The sequence below is a fragment of the Cherax quadricarinatus genome, chromosome 75 (assembly GCF_038502225.1).
Source record: "Cherax quadricarinatus isolate ZL_2023a chromosome 75, ASM3850222v1, whole genome shotgun sequence".
Taxonomy (NCBI): Eukaryota; Metazoa; Arthropoda; class Malacostraca; order Decapoda; family Parastacidae; genus Cherax; species Cherax quadricarinatus.
Window position 1 is genome coordinate 4,821,814 of NC_091366.1, and position 22,406 is coordinate 4,844,219.

Below are 22,406 nucleotides of genomic sequence, written 5' to 3' on the forward strand. Positions count from 1 at the left end.
TTAGATAATACCATACTAATATAGTGTAAATCACACATTGCATGCTTTGCAAAGAAATAAAAAATGAATTTGAGTTTGAATATAGCTTATTGCTAATGTCTATGAATATCTAGAGTATTTAGTAAATTGATTTAATACATATGTTGACCTGACCTGACTAGGTTGGGGCATTGGCTTAAGCCGGTAGGAAACTTGGACCTGCCTCGCATGGGTCAGTAGGTCTGTTGCAGTGTTCCTTCTTTCTTATATTCTTATGTTCTTATATCTGCAGAGGAATTACAGCAGGATGATGAGGTGGTACTGGCAATGGTGAAGGAGGACACCTTGACCAGTGTGCCTGTCCTAGCTGGACCTGGACCCTACACCTCAGCTCTTGAGTCCAACACACTCTCAGTCATTGCCTTTTACCTTTCTTGTAAGATAAGTATAATTTTGTTAATTTCACAGTGACATGAAAATAAGTGGAAGGAAACCTTTGTCTAACAAAGAAACACAGTATGATTACCCCTTATCACATGACGTATTCCATGGTAGTGAGTGACAGTATATGGTGTACATTGTTCTGACAGTTTCTCTCAGTGTTGATCTTTGCTAAGTTGTAATAAAACTGCACTCTTAAATGTGAGAATAAAGTTTTACTCTGCATGTTGCATCTTTCCCATACATGTGAGAATTAAACCTTCAGTACAGTGGACCCTCAACCAGCGATATTAATCCGCTCCTGAGAGCTCATCGTTAGTCAAAATTATCGTTAGTCAAGTTAATTTTCCCCATAAGAAATAATGGAAATCAAATTAATCCGTGCAAGACACCCAAAAGTATTGAAAAAAAAAATTTTACCACATGAAATATTAATTTTAATACACACAAACTAAAGAAGACATGCACAGTTACATGACACTTACCTTTATTGAAGATCTGGTGATGATTGATGGGATGGGAGGAGGGGAGACCGTTGATCTTCTTAGTGTTTAGAAGGGGAATCCCCTTCCATTAGCACTTGAGGTAGCAAGTCTATTTCTGGGGTTACTTCCCTTGCTCTTTTAATGCCACTAGGACCAGCTTCAGAGTCACTGGACTTCTGTCGCACAACATATCTGTCCATAGATACCTGTACCTCTCGTTCCTTTATGACTTTCCTAAAGTGGTTCACAACATTGTCAGTGTACAGGTTGCCAACATGGCTTGCAGTAGCTATGTCAGGGTGATTTTCATCAAAAAAGGTTTGCACTTCAAGCCACTTTGCACACATTTCCTTTATCTTAGAAGTAGGCAACTTCTTCAATTTCTCTCTCCCCTCCTCCGAAGCAGTTTCCTCAGGTCTGCCCTCTTGCTGTTCAAGATGATCTAGCAGCTCATCAGTGGTTAGTTCTTCACTGTCCTCCACCACCAACTCTTCCACATCCTCCCCACTAACCTCCAACCCCAAGGACTTCCCCAATGCCACAATGGATTCCTCATTCTGGCCAGTTTTTTCCAAGCAGAGTTCAATGTCCTCTTAGTCACTTCCTCCCAAGCCTTACCTATAATGTTTACACAATTGAGGATGGTAAAATGATCTTTCCAAAACTCTTAGAGTCAGTTGAGTTTCTGAGGTCACTACAAAGCACCTTTCAAACATAGCTTTTGTGTACAGTTTCTTGAAGTTGGAAATAACCTGCTGGTCCATGGGCTGCAGGAGAGGAGTGGTATTAGGAGGCAAAAACTTCACCTTAATGAAGCTCATGTCCCTAGAAAGTCGCTCTGCCAAGTTTGAAGGATGACCAGGAGCATTGTCTAATACCAGGAGGCACTTAAGGTCTAATTTCTTTTCAATTAGGTAATTTTTCACATTGGGGGCAAATGCATGGTATAACCAGTCATAGAAAAAGTCCCTAGTAACCCATGCCTTACTGTTTGCCCTCCACAGCACACACAAATTATCCTTGAGGACATTGTTTTTCCTGAACACTCTGGGAGTTTCAGAGTGATACACCAATAAAGGCTTCACTTTGCAGTCACCACTAGCATTGGCACACATCAACAGAGTAAGCCTGTCTTTCATAGGCTTATGTCCTGGGAGTGCCTTTTCCTCCTGAGTAATGTACGTCCTGCTTGGCATTTTCTTCCAAAACAGGCCTGTTTCGTCACAATTAAACACTTGTTCAGGTTTCAGTCCTTCACTGTCTATGTACTCCTTGAAGTCCTGCACATATTTTTCAGCCGATTTGTGGTCCGAACTGGCAGCCTCACCATGCCTTATGACACTATGAATGCCACTACGCTTCTTAAATCTCTCAGACCAACCTTTGCTGGCCTTAAATTCACTCGCATCACTAGTTGCTGGCATTTTTGTAATTAAATCGTCATGCAACTTCCTAGCCTTTTCACATATGATAGCTTGAGAGATGCTGTCTCCTGCTATTTGTTTCTCGTTTATCCACACCAATAACAGTCTCTCAACATCTTCTATCACTTGCGATCTCAGTTTCGAAAACATAGTTGCACCTTTGGCAAGAACAGCTTCCTTGATTGCCGTTTTCTTGCCCACAATAGTAGCGATGGTTGATTTGGGTTTATTATACAACCTGACCAGCTCAGAGACACGCACTCCACTTTCATACTTAGCAATGATCTTTCTTCATCTCCATAGTAATTCTCACCCTTTTTGCTGTAGGGTTGGCACTAGAAGCTTTCTTGGGGCCCATGGTCACTTATTTTGCAGGTGCAATCACTACAAAGGCTGTGATAATATGAAATGTTCCAGTTGTTGTATGTTTGGAAGCGACCGCGGTGGCTGGCTGGCTTGTAAACACTGGCACCCAAGGGACAAGTGAGGCACGCTCAGGCCAAAGTGGACGCGTATGGTACGGAACGAATAGCGCTGGTCGGGTTTTTAAGCGCTAGTTGAAGCAAAATTTTTGCGTTAAAATGTATCGCTAGTCAGATTTATCGTTAATCGATGCCATCGCTGGTCGCGGGTCCACTGTATTAGGATTAGTCTGCCCGAAATGCCCTATCATGATAGCGGCTTTCTCTGTGTTTAACAAATCAAAAATGTAATTACACATTGTAACCTTTGCAAAGAAATAATTTTTTTTGTCTTTGTCTCACTCTCCATGTTGCATCTTTCTCATACTCCAGGTATACTCCTCCAAGTGCATTTTTTTTTTTTCAACAAGTCGGTCGTCTCCCACCGAGGCAGGGTGACCCAAAAAGAAAGAAAATCCCCAAAAAGAAAATACTTTCATCATCATTCAACACTTTCACCTCACTCACACATAATCACTGTTTTTGCAGAGGTGCTCAGAATACAACAGTTTAGAAGCATATACGTATAAAGATACACATATACATGTTAATAATCTCAGGCTTACATATGTTCTGATTCTTTGTTTAGAAATAATACTAATTTTCATTTGCCAAAAGTTTTGTAATTAATATTATGTAAGTAAAGTGATTATGTGTGAACGATGGTGAAAGTGTTTCTTTTTTGGGTCACCCTGCCTTGGTGGGAAATGGCTGACGTGTTAAAAAAAAAAATACATTGGCACAGGATGACCTATGAGGGTCATGCTGTGCCTGAGAAATGGGAGTAGGGGGGGTAATTAGAACTCGGAATACTCTGCAGAGGTTGGTTAATGGGGGTTATTAGCCTATTGATTGCATGAGGGGTCATTAAGGCTGCACACAACCTGTTCATTACCAGTCAAGAATAATCTCTTAAGCAGGGATTAAAGTATACTGTCAGCATATATACACTGAGAGATATGCACCTCTCAGTATATATGTATGTGCTTTTCATAACCAGGGATTTTTATATGTAATGCTGTAAGTCATTCAGTTTTGTATAATGTACCGTGTGAGAATAAATTATTATTTTTATTACATATTATTATTATTTTTATACCTACCATCCGACTTACGACCGAGTTTGGTTCCAAGAACCGGTCGTAAGTCGAAATGGTCGTAAGTCGAACTTTACTACTGAATATCAACAAAACATTTTTGTAATGACTTTATTTTATTGTTTTATTTTGGTATTTCATGTTTTACTTTACTTTTTATGTTGTTAGTACTGTATTTTATACTGTAAGGTTTAGGATAAACACTGTGTACAACACAAATAGTTGTTTATTTCCCAGAAATTTGGCATAAAAAACACGGTCGTAAGTCGAGTGGTCGTAAGTCGAGCAGGTCGTAAGTCGGATGGTAGGTGTATTATTATTTTTTTCAACAAGTCAGCCGTCTCCCACCGAGGCAGGGTGACCCAAAAAGAAAGAAAATCCCCAAAAAGAAAATACTTTCAACATCATTAAACACTTTCACCTCACTCACACATAATCACTGTTTTTGCAGAGGTGCTCAGAATACAACAGTCTAGAAGTATATACGTATAAAAAATACACAGTATATCCCTCCAAACTGCCAATATCCCAAACCCCTCCTTTAGAGTGCAGGCATTGTACTTCCCATTTCTAGGACTCAAGTCCGGTTATATAAAATAACCAAGTGAGTGTAAAACGAAAGCTTGTAATTGTTTTACATGATGGTAGGATTGCTGGTGTCTTTTGTCTGTCTCATAAATATGCAAGGTTACAGGTACGTCTTGCTACTTCTACTTACACTTACGTCACACTACACATACATGTACACGTTTATTTATACACACTCATCTGAGTTTTCTTTGATTTTATCTTAGTTCTTGTTCTTAGTACTTTTCCTTTTATATCCATGGGGAAGTGGAATAAGAATCTTTCCTCCATAAGCCATGCATGTTGTAAAAGTCAACTAAAATGCCGGGAACAATGGGCTAGTAACCCCTATTCCTGTAATAATTACTAAAAAGAATAAGAATTATTATTATTATTACATATTATTATTATTATATATTATTATTATTATTTTATATTATTATGTTTTATATATTGTACTTACGTGATACATATATTTGCTATCATTAAAATTATACTGTATGTAAAAATTTATATATTCTTGATTTAATTTGTATATTTACTTCTATGGATTATTAAAACTTAGCCAATTTTCTGTTGTAGGGGATCCTATGAGCAACGCACTTCTGCAACACATGAACGCTATTGTTGCAAAACTTCGGGAATATGGCAGCCAGTCCTCATTGCATCGTGTCAATTGCTTTGATTGGCCATATCTCTGTAACTCATTGGGAATTGTGACTTATCCTGTTCTTCGACTCCACCCTAAAGGAAGACCTAATATGACGTACGATGGACCTATCCATGGGGATTCCATTCTGAAGACCATACTACTGCAAGTATTAATGCTTTTCTTAAATGCTTGTGTTTCACATGGCTGGCTGGTCTTCCTTGGATCAAACCTGGTTACTTCTCATGCCTCAGGCACTACATAACCCATATGAGCTCAGCAATTCCCCATAAAGACTTCCTTAATAAGAATACATAATTAGGGACTTAATTGGTATCAAGTAATGCTTTCCCTATCTAGCCAATATTATATAATTATTATGATCATAATTAAGTGCTAAACTCACAAAGGTCATAAAGCATTTCAGGGTAGGGCATGCTATAGGGATAATATGCGTGATCAGAGACTAGTAAGGGTGAAAAGTATGACGGTGGTAGAGTTAGTAAGGGCGGTGAGTGCTAGAGGAAGTATAATCAAAGTTTGTATAATAAATCTGTTGCTGTCATCAGTAGCCAGTAGTTCCTCTACCCTCCTAGTAAATTTTTGTTAGCAATTATTTCTACTAGGTATATATTGTTATAGGTAGTAGGTTGGTAGACAGCAACCGCCCAGGGAGGTACTACCGTCCTGCCAAGTGAGTGTAAAACGAAAGCCTGTAATTGTTTTACATGATGGTAGGATTGCTGGTGTCTTTTGTCTGTCTCATAAGCATGCAAGATTTCAGGTATGTCTTGCTACTTCTACTTACACTTACGTCACACTACACATACATGTACAAGCATATATATACACACCCCTCTGGGTTTTCTTCTATTTTCTTTCTGGTTCTTGTTCTTGTTTATTTCCTCTTATCTCCATGGGGAAGTGGAACAGAATTCTTCCTCCGTAAGCCATGTGTGTTGTAAGAGGCAACTAAAATGCCGGGAGCAAGGGGCTAGTAATCCCTTCTCCTGTATATATTACTAAATGTAAAAGGAGAAACTTTCGTTTTTTCCTTTTGGGCCACCCCGCCTCGGTGGGATACGGCCGGTGTGTTGAAAGAAAGAATATACTGTACCACACAATGATGAGGAGGTCATTTGGTTCTGTGAATATGACACAGTCTGTAGATTATGGTATGTTAGTGAGATGTTTCATTCAAAAGGGACTTTATTAACCCATATGTGTTCTCAACAAAAAACATAAACTGCATATTGTCTTAATCACACACTTTTCAATGTATTCTACCATTGATGCACTGCAGTACTTCAATCTGAATTACAAATTGGAAAGAGAGCTAGGGAATGAGTAATGATGAATGTTTTTCTTCTTTGGTTTATCTTTTCGTGGCAGGGGACAACTTGCATTTTATTTTTTTTGTCTGCTGCTGAGCAAATGTGAGAGCCTCTTCTCTGATGCCATCTGTGACCTGTGTTTTGTCTCTGTCATCCACTATTGTGTAAAACTGGCTTTTGTTAGCTAATTCATAATTATTTTTGAAGTACATGTACTTAAGAATTTGGATAGCTATCCTGCTAGATACTCAGATATTTAGAAATTTACAATTATTCAGTAGTACTTGCTTTATGAATATATCTGGAGTTCTATGAGAAAATTTTAGCACAGCGTAGTTCCTTGGAGTTGCTAAAATTCTCCCCTGAAAATATAGATTATCTTGAGCTGTAGCTGTAACAAAATTACTGTAATTTTACAATATTTAGGAGTAATTAAGGGTCATTATATTATACATGTATTGTGTGATGCAGGACTGAAAGAGCCACACCTACCGAGTTGATCAACAATGGGGACTTGGAACAGTTGATGACTCTCAGTGAGGACCTTCACCCAGCCTGCAAAGTTGTCTCTTCTGCTACCGTAGGAATATTCCCTTCAGCTAAAGGTTGGAAATGTAACAAATTTTATTGATTAAAAAGGCACAATACTGTGACTGGAACAATTCACAAATAACCCGCACATGGGAGAATGAAACTCGTGACGATGTTTTGGTCCAAATTGGACCATTAACAGTTAATGGCTCACTAGTTTATAGTCGAAATTGGACTGAAATGTCATCATGATTTTCATTCTCCCATGAGCGGGTTATTCGTATAAATTTTATTGCTCCTAAAATGGATTTTAGCATAAATCTGTTCAGTAATATGGTAGCTTATTATTATTGCTTCCAAAAAATGTATAATACTTCACATTGGAAGAACATTTGTAAGAAATTCCATAAAAGCATGTGTTAGACATGACTCTCAAAATTGTAATGACACGATTGCAAACAAGCCATACCACGGGCGGGGATTAGGGGCTAGTGCGTCGGTCTGGAGTTTTATGACTCTGATCACGGGTTCTATCCCCACTCGTGGTATGGTTTTTTTTTTCATGTGTTAGACATTTTGAAAAAAATAACTACATACATTTACCTTTGTCTTTATTACAGGAACATACTAAATATGTTAGTGTTGTGTAATGAAATAGTGGTGACTGTTGTAATTGAAGAATGTTCTTTGTACTGGTATTAATGGAAATCTGGAGGACGTGGTTTTGTGGGTGCTACTGAAGGAAGTGCTTTTGTGGGTGCTACTGCAGGAAGTGCTTTTGTGGGTGCTACTGCAGGAAGTGCTTTTGTGGGTGCTACTGCAGGAAGTGCTTTTGTGGGTGCTACTGCAGGAAAGTGCTTTTGTGGGTGCTACTGCAGGAAGTGCTTTTGTGGGTGCTACTGCAGGAAAGTGCTTTTGTGGGTGCTACTGCAGGAAGTGCTTTTGTGGGTGCTATTGCAGGAAGTGCTTTTGTGGGTGCTACTGCAGGAAGTGCTTTTGTGGGTGCTATTGCAGGAAGTGCTTTTGTGGGTGCTACTGCAGGAAGTGCTTTTGTGGGTGCTACTGCAGGAAGTTCTTTTGTGGGTGCTACTGCAGGAAGTGCTTTTTGTGGATGCTACTGCAGGAAAGTGCTTTTGTGGGTGCTTCTGCAGGAAGTGCTTTTGTGTGTGCTACTGCAGGAAGTGCTTTTGTGGGTGCTACTGCAGGAAGTGCTTTTGTGTGTGCTACTGCAGGAAGTGCTTTTGTGGGTGCTACTGCAGGAAAGTTCTTTTGTGGGTGCTACTGCAGGAAGTGATTTTGTGGGTGCTACTGCAGGAAGTGCTTTTGTGGGTGCTACTGCAGGAAAGTTCTTTTGTGGGTGCTACTGCAGGAAGTGCTTTTGTTAATAGTAATAGAAGTACTGGTTGTACTCAAGGTACTGGAGGAAGCACTTTTGTTGGTGTACTTCTAAAATAATTTTTCCTATAAAGATGCTTTTATTGGTTCACGTTGAAATACTGGAGATAATGCTTTTGGAAATATTGCTTGTGTTTGTATTAGTGGAGCACTGATTGTCTTGGTGCTACTGGAGTGACTACCAGGGCTGTGGAGTCAGCACATGAAACCTCCAACTCCATTATTTATGGCACCTTCGATTCCAACTCCTTTAATTACATTTTATCGACTCCAGTAACCCAAGAATTGCTTCTGACTCCGACTCCACGACTTTGACTCCATGACTCCAACTCCACAGCCCTGGGGACTACCTATGTGACTGTTGCTGGAGGCACTGCTTAAATGTCAGATAATCACGGTTTAAGGTTCGATTATCAGTCACCAATTTAACTGTTGTAGCAACAGTGAAATGCTGTCTGTTATTAAGAGGATGGGCTGTTATATTGGTGTTGATCTGAAGATTATATGTGTTAGTACAAGGATATCTTTTAATGATGATAGTAGATTTTTCTTATAAAGAATGCCAGTATTGGCTGAATATTGGGCATTGGTATAGGCCAAAATTTTGGTAGCATCCCTTCCGTATTGACTATTTAAATGGCTTGTTTCTGCCAGGTGATAGTAGGTTGTAGGTGGTCTGCTGTTGTGGATCCTCAGACACATTTTCAAGGATCATAAAGTACCTTGATCACCTCTGCTATACAATACAATATGACTTCATTATTTTTCTGCAGTATACAAGGTGTATTTTGCATGTAATAAAATATTGTTAAGCACAAAGAAGGCCACTAGCATGCAATGCATTTTGGGCAGACTAATCCTATGGCTGTTTAATCTAACCTGTCTTATTTTTCCTTATAGACGCAGTAGCCTTTAACGAAGCTTGTCGTGTTCTGGGAGGCAACCATCTCCTGGGTCGACACATTTCTCCTCGTGCTGTTGATGCCTTGTTAGTACCTCCTTGTCCCTGTGTGTTACTTCACTTTTTCTTTTTTAGCACTTTCAGCAAAATAAATTAAATATTTTATGTACGTGTATGTTTTATACATACAAGTTTTGAAAACTGGTACAGAGATAGTGGTCGAGTTTCTTCCTTTCACTGTACAGTGAATGATAATTCTCCACAGTACAGTACCTTCCAGCTTCAAATTCAAATTTCTTTTTATGCAGTACACATGTAATGTAGTTTACATGTAGTAAAACTTTGTTAGGTATGAAAGAAACCGTTAGTATTTTGGGCAAACTAATCCTAATGCTTAAAGACTACTTAAGAATTAGACATAGCCTATTAACCCGTAAACGGTCCAAGCAGATCTACGTTCACATGTGTAGTGCTACAAAAGTAGATCTACTTTTTTTTTGCATATTTTCAAATGTAACAAAAAAAAAAGTAGATCAAAGTTTTTTTACACATTTTCAAATGTAAAAAAACAAAAAGAAGATCTACATTTTTTTACATACTTTCAAATGTTGAAAAAACGTATATATACGTTTGGACCGTTTACGGGTTAAGTAGGATTTCTTACACATTTGACTCCAATATATGCACAATAATAAAGGTAGCTAATGAGCAAATGGTACAGTCTCGTACATGATGTCATAGGTAATAAAACTGGTGAAATCTGATTCATTTTCGTTTTGTATTTTAAAAGCTGTAGTGATCTGGCCTATAAAAATGTTCATTTTTGCAAAATAACCTTTTTGTCCCTCTCTCCGAGCCCACAAGAATTTTACCTCAAACTTTTTTTTATTCAGTTAACTAATATTACACATACACTTTTGTGATCTTGTGAAATTTTTAGTTTTGTTTTATATACAGTCATACCCCACTTTGTCATTTCTGCCTACGTCAAGTTTGCCTTTGTCACTTTTCTAGAGTAAATTTCAATTCAGTGGACGTCATTACATCCGGCTTTACATCACTCAGCAATGTCACCTACGTCATAATTTTTTAATTATGTTCATTATTCTTTAAAAAATATGACTAAAATGTGGTTTTAGTATTCTTTTAAGGTTTAGCAATAGTTATATTCTTTTGCGAGTTATTGACGCAGTTTTACAATGTTTGTTGCCATTTTAAGGCATTTTTAAGGCATTATGTCAGGTTTAGGTCATAAACCAAGTTACATCACGGCTCTTGGAACCAAGTACGTAATGATGTAGGGCGTGTATGACTATGTTGACCAATATTCTACATGCAGATCTGCACTTAATCTTTCAATATTTTTTTCATGTGTTTTGCTTTGAAGATGTAAGACAGATGAAGGATGTGTGGTGGTAACCAAGCCTGGCGACTGTTTTCAATCCAGAAAAATGCTTGATAAAGAGCTTGACAACTCTGGTGCCATTATAAACTTTGTCTCTCATGCCTCACTCCCAGTGCTGGTTAGTGCTAACTTCAACTTATTGCCATTTCCATACATGCACCCTCCAGTACCACTGTTTTTGTACATTACGGAACATTAATTAATAAATATTTTTATAAACACACTGGCTGTCTCCCACCAAGGCAGCATGACCTGAAAAAGAAGAAACACTTTTATAGTTTCTTCTTTTTCTATTTAGCATTTTATACAGGAGAAGGGGTTACCTGCCCCTTGCTCCTGGTATTTTAGTCACCTCTTACGACACACATGGCTCACAGAGGAAGGATTCTTATCCATTTCTTCATGGAGTATCAATAAATATTACTTCAAATATCTGAAAAATAGCCATACGTGTGGTAAGAGGCAACTAAAATCTGGGAGCAAAGGGCTAGTAACCCCCTTCTTCTGTATATATTACTAAATTTGAAAAGAGAAACTTTCATTTTTCTTTTTGGGTCACCCTGCCTTGGTGGGATACAGCCGGATTGTTGAAAGAAGAAAGAAGATTTGAAAAATAGTCTCAATCAATATTTATGGCATAATTCTCTGTTCATATTGGATATTTCTTGAGATTCAGTTTATTTGCCAGAAGTACAGTACTGTATTTTCTAACAAACCATGGAACAGGTGGGGTTTGAACCAATGGCAGGTGAATCAAAAATCTCCAGGCCAGTGCTTTAAAAAAATATTTTTCTTGAAGCTAAGTTGTTAACTTAAAAAAATATACAAGGCAAATGATAAAATATTAGTGAATATTCACTGCTAAAATGTATTTTGACTTGATTATAAGTTCTGATTTATTATTTTAAAGCCCAGTTCCAATACAAAATTTGAAATAAGGGCAATAGGCTCCACTGGATCCCGAACGATATTCAGCTTTACACTTAGGAGTTAAAATATATTTTCACTTGTTTAGGAATTCTGATTTATTATTTTAAAGCCCATATCCAATACAAAATATGAAATAAAGAAGAATTCACATTTTTTCGATAGGCTCCGCTGGATCCTGAGCGATATTCAGCTTTACAAGTAGGAGTCAGTGAGGACGATGAACACTCACCTGTGTCCGACCAACACCTCGTCATACTGTTCTTACCATCCAATTCCACGGTGTCAGAATCAAGAGGGAAGGCATTGGATGCAAGAAGATACTCTTCTCAAGGCCAGCAAAGCAAAGGACAACATTGTACTCTAGATATAAATGCTGATCACTTGAGTAACTATGATAGCATGTGGAGTACACTGGGACATTTAGCAGCAGAATTATCAGAACCGGGATTTATATTTTCTTGGTTATTCTGGTAAGCATTAGTATTACAAAGATTTTTCTTTTAGTGTAGTAGTAGCCATTTAGTGTAGTAGTGACCATTTAGTGTAGTAGTAACCATTTAGTGTAGTAATAACCATTTAGTGTAGTAGTAACCATTTAGTGTAGTAATAACCATTTAGTGTAGTAGTAACCATTTAGTGCAGTAGTAACCATTTAGTGTAGTAGTAACCATTTAGTGTAGTAGTAACCATTTAGTATAGTAATAGTCATTTAGTGTAGTAGTAACCATTTAGTGTAGTAGTGACCATTTAGTGTAGTAGTAACCATTTAGTGTAGTAGTAACCATTTAGTGTAGTAGTAACCATTTAGTGTAGTAGTAACCATTTAGTATAGTAATAGTCATTTAGTGTAGTAGTAACCATTTAGTGTAGTAGTAACCATTTAGTGTAGTAGTAACCATTTAGTGTAGTAATAACCATTTAGTGTAGTAGTAACCATTTAGTGTAGTAGTAACCATTTAGTGTAGTAGTAACCATTTAGTATAGTAATAGTAATTTAGTGTAGTAGTAACCATTTAGTGTAGTAGTAACCATTTAGTGTAGTAATAACCATTTAGTGTAGTAGTAACCATTTAGTGTAGTAGTAACCATTTAGTGTAGTAGTAACCATTTAGTGTAGTAATAACCATTTAGTGTAGTAGTAACCATTTAGTGTAGTAGTAACCATTTAGTGTAGTAGTGACCATTTAGTATAGTAATAGTCATTTAGTGTAGTACTAGCCATTTATTATATCAGAGTAATATCTTGAAACAAACTAGGAAGGTAAGCCACAGTGCAGAACACGCCTTTTATTAGATGGTTTTACCCTAAATAGTGTTTCATCAAAGACTTGATAAATCCTCTTTTAGAGCAAAATGCCATCTAATAAAAGGCTACCTTAGCTTTCTCTGTTTTACTTTGCTAACTTATTCTGTTCACTTTGGTTAGTAGCTGACAAACTTGGAAGGTAAAACACAGATCATAACAATCTTTTTATTAGTTTTTTCCTTGAATGTTTCATCAAAGACTTCGTAAAGCTTTTTTTTTAGAGCAAAACATCATCTAATAAAATGCTCTGTGTGTTTTATATTGCTGATTTACTCTGTTCACTTTGTGTGGTTTAGGTGTTTTAAATTCTTACTGTGGTTCTTTTTCATAATTTACAATATGAGTGTTGTTTCTCTTGGTCTAGTGACGACCCTCTGGCAGACAGCTTACTGCCAGTCTATGGGTTGTCTCCTGTAGTAAGATCTCTGGTGGCTGTGAGTCAGAGGATGGGCACAGTGTACACTTTTATGGACACAGACACCTCAAAGGCCACTATCAGAGACTGGCTTAAAAGGCTTCGGGCTGGACACCTCCAGCCTTCCAGTAAGTTGCTATATTTCGTGTACTGGAAATTCTATGCCTGAAATTTTGGCAATGTTTTTGTATACTGTGTGTATGCCTTTAAATGATAATACAGGAGGGTCCTGGTTGTATATACAATTATTATTAGCACACTGGCCGATTCTCACCAAGGTAGGGTGGCCCAAAAAAGAAAAACTTTCACCATCATTCACTCCATCACTGTCTTGCCAGAAGGGTGCTTTACACTACAGTTCTTAAACTGCAACATTAACACCCCTCCTTCAGAGTGCAGGCACTGTACTTCCCATCTCCAGGACTCAAGTCCGGCCTGCCGGTTTCCCTGAATCCCTTCATAAATGTTACTTTGCTCACACTCCAACAGCACGTTAACTATTAAAAACCATTTGTCTCCATTCACTCCTATCAAACACGCTCACGCATGCCCGCTGGAAGTCCAAGCCCCTCGCACACAAAACCTCCTTTACCCCCTCCCTCCAACCTTTCCTAGGCTGACCCCTACTCCGCCTTCCTTCCACTACAGACTGATACACTCTTGAAGTCATTCTGCTTCGCTCCATTCTCTCTACATGTCTGAACCACCTCAACAACCCTTCCTCAGCCCTCTGGACAACAGTTTTGGCAATCCCGCACCTCCTCCTAACTTCCAAACTACGAATTCTCTGCATTATATTCACACCACATATTGCCCTCAGACATGACATCTCCACTGCCTCCAGCCTTCTCCTTGCTGCAACATTCATCACCCATGCTTCACACCCATATAAGAGCGTTGGTAAAGCTATACTCTCATACATTCCTCTCTTTGCCTCCAAGGACAAAATTCTTTGTCTCCACAGACTCATAAGTGCACTGCTCACCCTTTTCCCCCTCATCAATTCTATGATTCACCTCATCCCAATGGAAATAAGTCACTCTGTCTGACTTTTTTGGGTTATCCTAGGTTCTCTACACATATGCTGCTATGTATGATAATTCTATGTAACTGTATTTGTGTATACCTGAATAAACTTACTTACTTAATCTTTCATAGACCCATCCGCTGACACGTCCACTCCCAAATATCTGAATACATTCACCTCCTCCATACTCTCTCCCTCCAATCTGATATCCAATCTTTCATCACCTAATCTTTTTGTTATCCTCATAACCTTACTCTTTCCTGTATTCACTTTTAATTTTTTTCTTTTACATACCCTACCAAATTCATCCACCAACCTCTGCAACTTCTCTTCAGAATCTCCCAAGAGCACAGTGTCATCAGCAAAGAGCAACTGTGACAACTCCCACTTTATGTGTGATTCTTTTTCTTTTAACTCCACGCCTCTTGCCAAGACCCTCGCATTTACTTCTCTTACAACCCCATCTATAAATATATTAAACAACCACGATGATATCACACATCCTTGTCTGTACAAAAGATGAGGTAATCAGTCCCTCAGCCTCCAAGACTGAGGGACTGATTACCACATCTTTTGTATATAGTTCTATCGTCTTCAAATTATGTCCTAGAATTTGTATTGATAAAGCCACCGAATGGCAAAACATGTATATTAAAGATCCCCAGATGTTGCACTTGTGTCTAATTTTCAATATATTTATTGTAGGAAGTCTGAATAAATGAAGACTGGGTATAATTGAAGACCTCCTGTGCTGCATTTTTCTTTATTCAGAATATTTACAAAATTGCTGGCATATCTTAATTACTGGAGCATATTGACCACCATACTTACTATATAAACTGAAGAGCTAATTGTGAGTGGCATGGGAAATATTTTTTATTTTATGTACACCTCAGTTGAACTGCCAAAAAAAGAGTGGAAGCCTCGTGTACCAGGGTTTGACTACCTCAAGTTTATGATTGAAGACCAAGATCGTGACTCCGAAGACCACCTCATACTTGAGATGGAAGCTGACCTTACTGCTCACCATCAAGGTAAGTTGACCTTACTGCTCACCATCAAGGTAAGATAACCTTACATCTCATCATCAAGGTAAGTTGACCTTGCTGCTCATCATCAAGTTAAGCTGACCTTACTGCTCACCATCAAGGTAAGATGACCTTACTACTCACCATCAAGGTAATACAAATTTTGAGATGCCTAGCACTGGAGTATGACCTTGTTTTAAAGTTTATCAGCAGAACTGACAAGGTTCTACACAGAGTGAAACATCCCAATTAAAGCTTCTTCCACAACCTGTCTCTTTTCTTTACTGTTGTTGTCGGTGCTCCATTTGGATCCAGCTAGTTCAGCAGAGCTTGGTAATTGATGCTAACTATATTGGTTTAAAAAGACACATGAACAAACACTAGGAGATATTTAATGCAGTCCTGGGACCTTGATCACTTCTGGTCCCAAGACTGAATTATTTTGTAATTAGTGTTTGCATTGTGTCAGCAGACTATAGATGACAGTAAAAGTCTTGTCACTGAAAGATTGTAAGAATATAAGAATGAAGGAACACTTTAGCAGGCCTACTGGCCCATATTAGACAGCATGTCCATTAAAAGCCACTTGTCTCCATTTACTAATATATAATGTGTTCACACAAGCTTGATGGATCCTGAAGCCCCTGATACTCAGTGCCCCATCCCTCTACCTATTTCTGGGACAACTCCTATTTCTTTTACTTTCTACCCCAGATTTATACACCCACTTCATCTTATCCCTCTCCAGCCTTTCTATATGTCCAAACCACCTGAACAACCCTTCCTTATCTCTGAATCATACCCTTGGTGACCCCACATCACCTTTCAGTTTTTACGCTCCAGGTTCTCTGTATGGTATTCACATCACAAAGTTATCTCAGATATAACATCTTCACTGCCTGTAGCCTTCTTGCTCCTGCAGCATTTATAACCCATCCCCTGAATCCATGCACAAGTGTTGGTACTGTCTAAACAGCAAATATCCCAGACCTCTTCTTTAGAGTGCAGGCACTGTACTTCCCACCTCCAGGACTCAAGTCCGGCTAACTGGTTTCCCTGAATCCCTTCACAAAATAATATATTTCTAGCATATACAGTGGACCCTCAACCAGCGATATTAATCCGTTCCTGAGAGCTCATTGTTAATCGAAATAGTCGTTAGTCAAGTTAATTTTCCCCATAAGAAATAATGGAAATCAAATTAATCCATGCAAGACACCCCAAAGTATTGAAAAAAAAAAAATTTACCACATGAAATATTAATTTTAATACACACAAACTAAAGAAGACATGCACAGTTACATGACACTTACCTTTATTGAAGATCTGGTGATGATTGATGGGATGGGAGGAGGGGAGACCGTTGATCTTCTTAGTGTTTAGAAGGGGTATCCCCTTCCATTAGCACTTGAGGTAGCAAGTCTTTTTCTGGGGTTACTTCCCTTGCTCTTTTAATGCCACTAGGACCAGCTTCAGAGTTACTGGACTTCTGTCGCACAACATATCTGGCCATAGATACCTGTACCTCTCGTTCCTTTATGACTTTCCTAAAGTGGTTCACAACATTGTCAGTGTACAGGTTGCCAACACGGCTTGCAGTAGCATGGTCAGGGTGATTTTCATCAAAAAAGGTTTGCACACATTTCCTTAATCTTAGAAGTAGGCAACTTCTTCAATTTCACTATCCCTTCCTCCGAAGCAGTTTCCTCAGGTCTGCCCTCTTGCTGTTCAAGATGATCTAGCAGCTCATCAATGGTTAGTTCTTCATTGTCCTCCTCCACCAGCTCTTCCACATCCTCCCCACTAACCTCCAACCCCAAGGACTTCCCCAATGCCACAATGGATTCCTCAACTGGCATAGGATTCTCAGGGTTAGCCTCAAACCCTTCAAAATCCCTTTTGTCTACACATTCTGGCCACAGTTTTTTCCAAGCAGAGTTCAAGGTCCTCTTAGTCACTTCCTCCCAAGCCTTACCTATAATGTTTACACAATTGAGGATGGTAAAATGATCTTTCCAAAACTCTCTTAGAGTCAGTTGAGTTTCTGAGGTCACTACAAAGCACCTTTCAAACATAGCTTTTGTGTACAGTTTCTTGAAGTTGGAAATGACCTGCTGGTCCATGGGCTGCAGGAGAGGAGAGGTATTAGGAGGCAAAAACTTCACATTAATGAAGCTCATGTCCCTAGAAAGTCGCTCTGCCAAGTCTGAAGGATGACCAGGAGCATTGTCTAATACCAGGAGGCATTTACGGTCTAATTTCTTTTCAATTAGGTAATTTTTCACATTGGGGGCAAATGCATGGTGTAACCAGTCATAGAAAAAGTCCCTAGTGACCCATGCCTTACTGTTTGCCCTCCACAGCACACACAAATTAGCCTTGACGACATTGTTTTTCCTGAACACTCTGGGAGTTTCAGAGTGATACACCAATAAAGGCTTCACTTTGCAATCACCACTAGCATTGGCACACATCAACAGAGTAAGCCTGTCTTTCATAGGCTTATGTCCTGGGAGTGCCTTTTCCTCCTGAGTAATGTACATCTTGCTTGGCATTTTCTTCCAAAACAGACCTGTTTCGTCACAATTAAACACTTGTTCAGGTTTCAGTCCTTCACTGTCTTTGTACTCCTTGAATTCCTGCACATAATTTTCAGCCGCTTTGTGGTCCGAACTGGCAGCCTCACCATGCCTTATCACACTATGAATGCCACTACGCTTCTTAAATCTCTCAAACCAACCTTTGCTGGCCTTAAATTCACTCACATCACTAGTTGCTGGCATTTTTTTAATTAAATCGTCATGCAACTTCCTAGCCTTTTCACATATGATCGCTTGAGAGATGCTATCTCCTGCTATCTGTTTCTCGCTTATCCACACCAATAAGAGTCTCTCAACATCTACCGCTTGCGATCTCAGTTTCGAAAACATAGTTGCACCTTTAGCAAGAACAGCTTCCTTGATTGCCGTTTTCTTGCCCACAATAGTAGGGATGGTTGATTGGGGTTTATTATACAACCTGTCCAGCTCAGAGACACGCACTCCACTTTCATACTTAGCAATGATCTCACCCTTTTTGCTGTAGGGTTGGCACTAGAAGCTTTCTTGGGGCCCATGGTGACTTATTTTGCAGGTGCTATCACTACAAAGGCTGTGATAATATGAAATGTTCCAGTTGTATGTTTGGAAGCGACCGTGGTGGCTGGCTTGTAAACACTGGCACCCACGGGACAAGTGAGGCGCGCTCAGGCCAAAGTGGACGCGTCTCGTACAGAACGAATAGCACTGGTCGGGCTTTTAAGCGCTAGTCGAGGCAAAATTTTTGCGTTAAAATGTATCGCTAGTCAGATTTATCGTTAATCGATGCCATTGCTGGTTGAGGGTCCACTGTATATGATAATATTCACATTAATGATATCCTTATGTATAATTTACAGGTGAGAGCAGTAACAACAAGAAATAGCTTCACGAGGACCTCTGAATTCCATATGAGTTTGTTCTCACATCCTTGATGACCTCCTGTCAACATAGAACTCTGCAGTCTTCCAGAACTACCATCACCACCAAGAAAGCCTCCATAATCTGCTGCAGCAGCAAAGCTCCGTCAGAAATAGATATCACTGATCTGCATTTATTCTGAAAACTCCATGAGTGACCTCTGTAGCAGAAGTTTCATAAATAAAAAGTATAAACTGTAATTTATTTATGAAGGTACATAAATGTGATATATTTTCTCTAATGTTTACAATGTGTTTGCACTCAATTTGAAAGTGTCATAACTATCCACAACATTTTGTATAGAACTACAATACAACTCATGCCTATAAATATATTAGTTAGGATTGTATCTGTTAGGAGGTTGATAATTCTTTATGGGTATTTACAAAATAAATTATCTATAATAAAGACCTTTATTAATACATTATAGTACTGTATAAGTGTAAGAATCTTTGGGAAACAGGAGAAGGATAACCTAGATTTTCTTAGAGCTTGCCCTCTGTTGGGCACTGCCATGCTTGCCCAAACTATCATACAAGATTAAGCATACCTGGAGTATACCTGGAAGGGGTTTTGGAGGTCAACGCCCCCATGGTCCAGTCCATAAACAGGCCTCGTGGTGAATCAGGGCCTGATCAACCAGGGCTGTTATTGCTGGCTGCATGTAAACTGACATACAAACCACAGCCTGGCTGGTCAGGTACTGACTTTAGGTGCCTGTCCAGCTCCTGCTTGAAGACAGCCAGGGGTCTATTCGTAATCCCCCTTGTGTATGTTACCTACTGGGGGAAATCAGTAACCAAAGAGAATTTTTTTTATTTAATACGAGTAAAAGAAGCAAAACAGAGTACAATAAGGAAGGATTACATTAAGTGCCCCAGCTAGCTGATCTGATGCAAAGACAGGAAGAATAAGTACAGTTCCCTGGATTAAGAGCCTTCTCACTTCCATTAAAGCTCCCAACTCGAACAATTATGTAAGTGTATTTTTGTAAGTGCTTTTGTAAGTGTATTTTTGGGGATCTGAAACAGATTAATCTAATTTACATTATTCCGTATGTGAACAAATTCATTTGGTATAGCACTTGAACGGCCTTCTGGAACGAATTAATTTCGTATCCTGAGGTACCACTGTACTACGATTTAGCTGGCCAAGTGGTTAACGCACTGGCCTGCAAATTTTAGGATTTGCTTGCCATAGGTTCAGGCTTCACCCGTTCCCTGATTTGATCTGACTACAGCATTGCCCACAGGATAACTGTGATGTGTGATGAAACTTACAATTAGGGGTGGGCTCTGCTTATACAACATGTTAGGTTCCAGATAAATAACAAAAAAAGGCACAATACCTTGACTGGAACGATACAGTGTGACTTTGTCAATGGTCCAAGTCGGACCGAAACGTCGTCGTAAGCTTCTCTCTTTTATGTGTGGGTTATTTGTGTATAGGTTCCAGATTACTGTAGGGCCCTGCATATAGAGCAGGTTAGGTTCTGGGCTACTGTAGGGCCCTGCTTATACAGCAGGTTAGGTTCCAGGCTACTGTAGGGCCCACCTTATACAGCAGGTTAGGTTCCAGGCTACTGTAGGGCCCTACTTATATAGCAGGTTAGGTTCCAGACTACTGTAGGACCATGCTTATACAGCAGGTTAGGTTCTGTGCTACTGAAGGGCCCCGCTTACACAGCAGGTTAAGTTCTGGCTACTGTAGGGCCCAACTTATACAGAAGGTTAGGTTCCGAGCAATTTGGGGCCCCGCTTATACAGCAGGTTAGGTTCCAGGCTACTGTAGGGCCCTGCTTATATAGCAGGTTAGGTTCAAGGCTACTGTAGGGCCCTGCTTCTAGAGTAGGTTAGGTTCCAGGCTATATGTTACTAGGTGTGATAATTGTACTTCCGTGTACCTGTACCTAAATAACCTTCACTACAAATGATGGTACTCCTTCCTTGAGGGGCAGTTAAGTTCTCTCTAAGGAAGGGGCAGACAAGTCCATTTCCTTGGATCAAGAGTCCCTCACCAGCATCAAGGAATCTTACTTCAGAGGTTAAGAGATAAGATTTTGTTGGGATTTTTAACCCAGAGGGTTAGCCACCCAGGATAATCCAAGAAAGTCAGTGCATCATCGAGGACTGTCTGTCTTATTTACATTGTGGTCCTGTAGTCTTGTCCTCCATAATAATAATAATAATTAATCTTTATTTCTACAAGTACATGTACAAGGTATAAAGACCATAGCTGACATCAATGACATACGTACTACTACATAAAAAAAAACATACCACGGGCGGGGATAGAACCCGCGATCAGAGAGCCTCAAAACTCCAGACCGTTGCGTTGGTTTGTATGCAATCGTGTCATTACGATTTCGTGAGTCACGTACTACTACATAGAAAGCCGCTTGTTATGCAGAGCATTTCCCGCAAATTAGGTTCATTTTCCCAGGATATGACCCACACCAGTCAAATAACACCCAGGTACCTACTTACTGCGAGGTGAGCAGGGGCAACAGGTGTAAGGATACATGTTCAGTGTTTTCACCCATGCAGAGAATCGAACCCAGACACTCAGTAAATGAGGTAAGTGTACTACCAACCAAGCCATGGGACACCATTATTAGAGATTATGTTTGGATTATTAACCCATCTGGGATAGTAACCCAGAAAAAACCCAGTTAAACCACTATGCCTGGTTTATTTCCATTGGGATTCTTTGATCCTCTTCCCCAGGATGCCACCCACAACAGCTACCTAACCTACTTAGCTAGGTGACAGGGACACAAGGGTTACCTTAGATAATTTACACATATATTACTATGGGATAATTCCAAAACGAGTAACAAAAGATACAAAATAACCACAGGGAGAGTTGAATGATAGCTCTAGGCCTTTAATGTTGCAATTAACACCTCATCAAGAGCTTGCAATATTGCAAAGCTGAAAGTCCAGGTAGATTCATTCCTGTGAACAGACCTGCCTAGTCTTCCTACTCATTTCTGCAACATTGCAAGCTCCTGATGAGCTGAGTGCAACACGAAAGGCCAAGAGCTATCACTGAACTCCCGCGTTGTTATTTTACATATGCAGGGTGTTTCAAAAAGATGGACCTTGCATTACTAACATTTTCACTCATCCCGGGATCAAACCCGGGTCCTTTGGGTGTGAACTGAATTCACAATATTATTAATTGTAGCAGTAATAGCAGAATAACATTTTTAAACTATTATTATTATTATTATTATTATTATTATTATTATTATTATTATTATTATTATTATTATTATTATTATTATAATTCAGATTATTAGTAGAAAATATAATATTTTGAAAGTAAAATAAAAAGCTGTTAATATGATATTACTGAAGATATTACCTATTATTTTTAATTGCAATGCTGTATGACCCTTAAGGGTTTGGCGCTTCGTTATGATTATAATTGCAGTATTTAACAGTAGATTGAATAATATAATTATCGTTTTAATATAATTACTCTAATTGGTTTAGCGCTTCTTTTTGATTATAATAACTAATAATATAG

General features: G+C 39.0%; 1 protein-coding gene across 6 annotated transcripts in view; it reads left to right on the forward strand.

Moving 5' to 3' along the window:
* Positions 1-19,072, forward strand: part of LOC128691887 (thioredoxin domain-containing protein 16-like) — a 101,481-nt gene extending 82,409 nt beyond the window's left edge. For all 6 annotated transcript variants that reach the window (XM_070100954.1, XM_070100952.1, XM_070100953.1 and 3 more), the window contains 9 exons: positions 272-415; positions 5,037-5,268; positions 6,909-7,042; positions 9,264-9,351; positions 10,652-10,787; positions 11,762-12,069; positions 13,270-13,448; positions 15,244-15,381; positions 18,812-19,072. In XM_070100954.1, coding sequence (XP_069957055.1) covers positions 272-415; positions 5,037-5,268; positions 6,909-7,042; positions 9,264-9,351; positions 10,652-10,787; positions 11,762-12,069; positions 13,270-13,448; positions 15,244-15,381; positions 18,812-18,837 — 1,385 coding nt within the window. In that variant the 3' untranslated portion in view covers positions 18,838-19,072. The remainder of the gene's footprint in view (positions 1-271; positions 416-5,036; positions 5,269-6,908; positions 7,043-9,263; positions 9,352-10,651; positions 10,788-11,761; positions 12,070-13,269; positions 13,449-15,243; positions 15,382-18,811) is intronic.
* Positions 19,073-22,406: the final 3,334 nt, after the last annotated feature.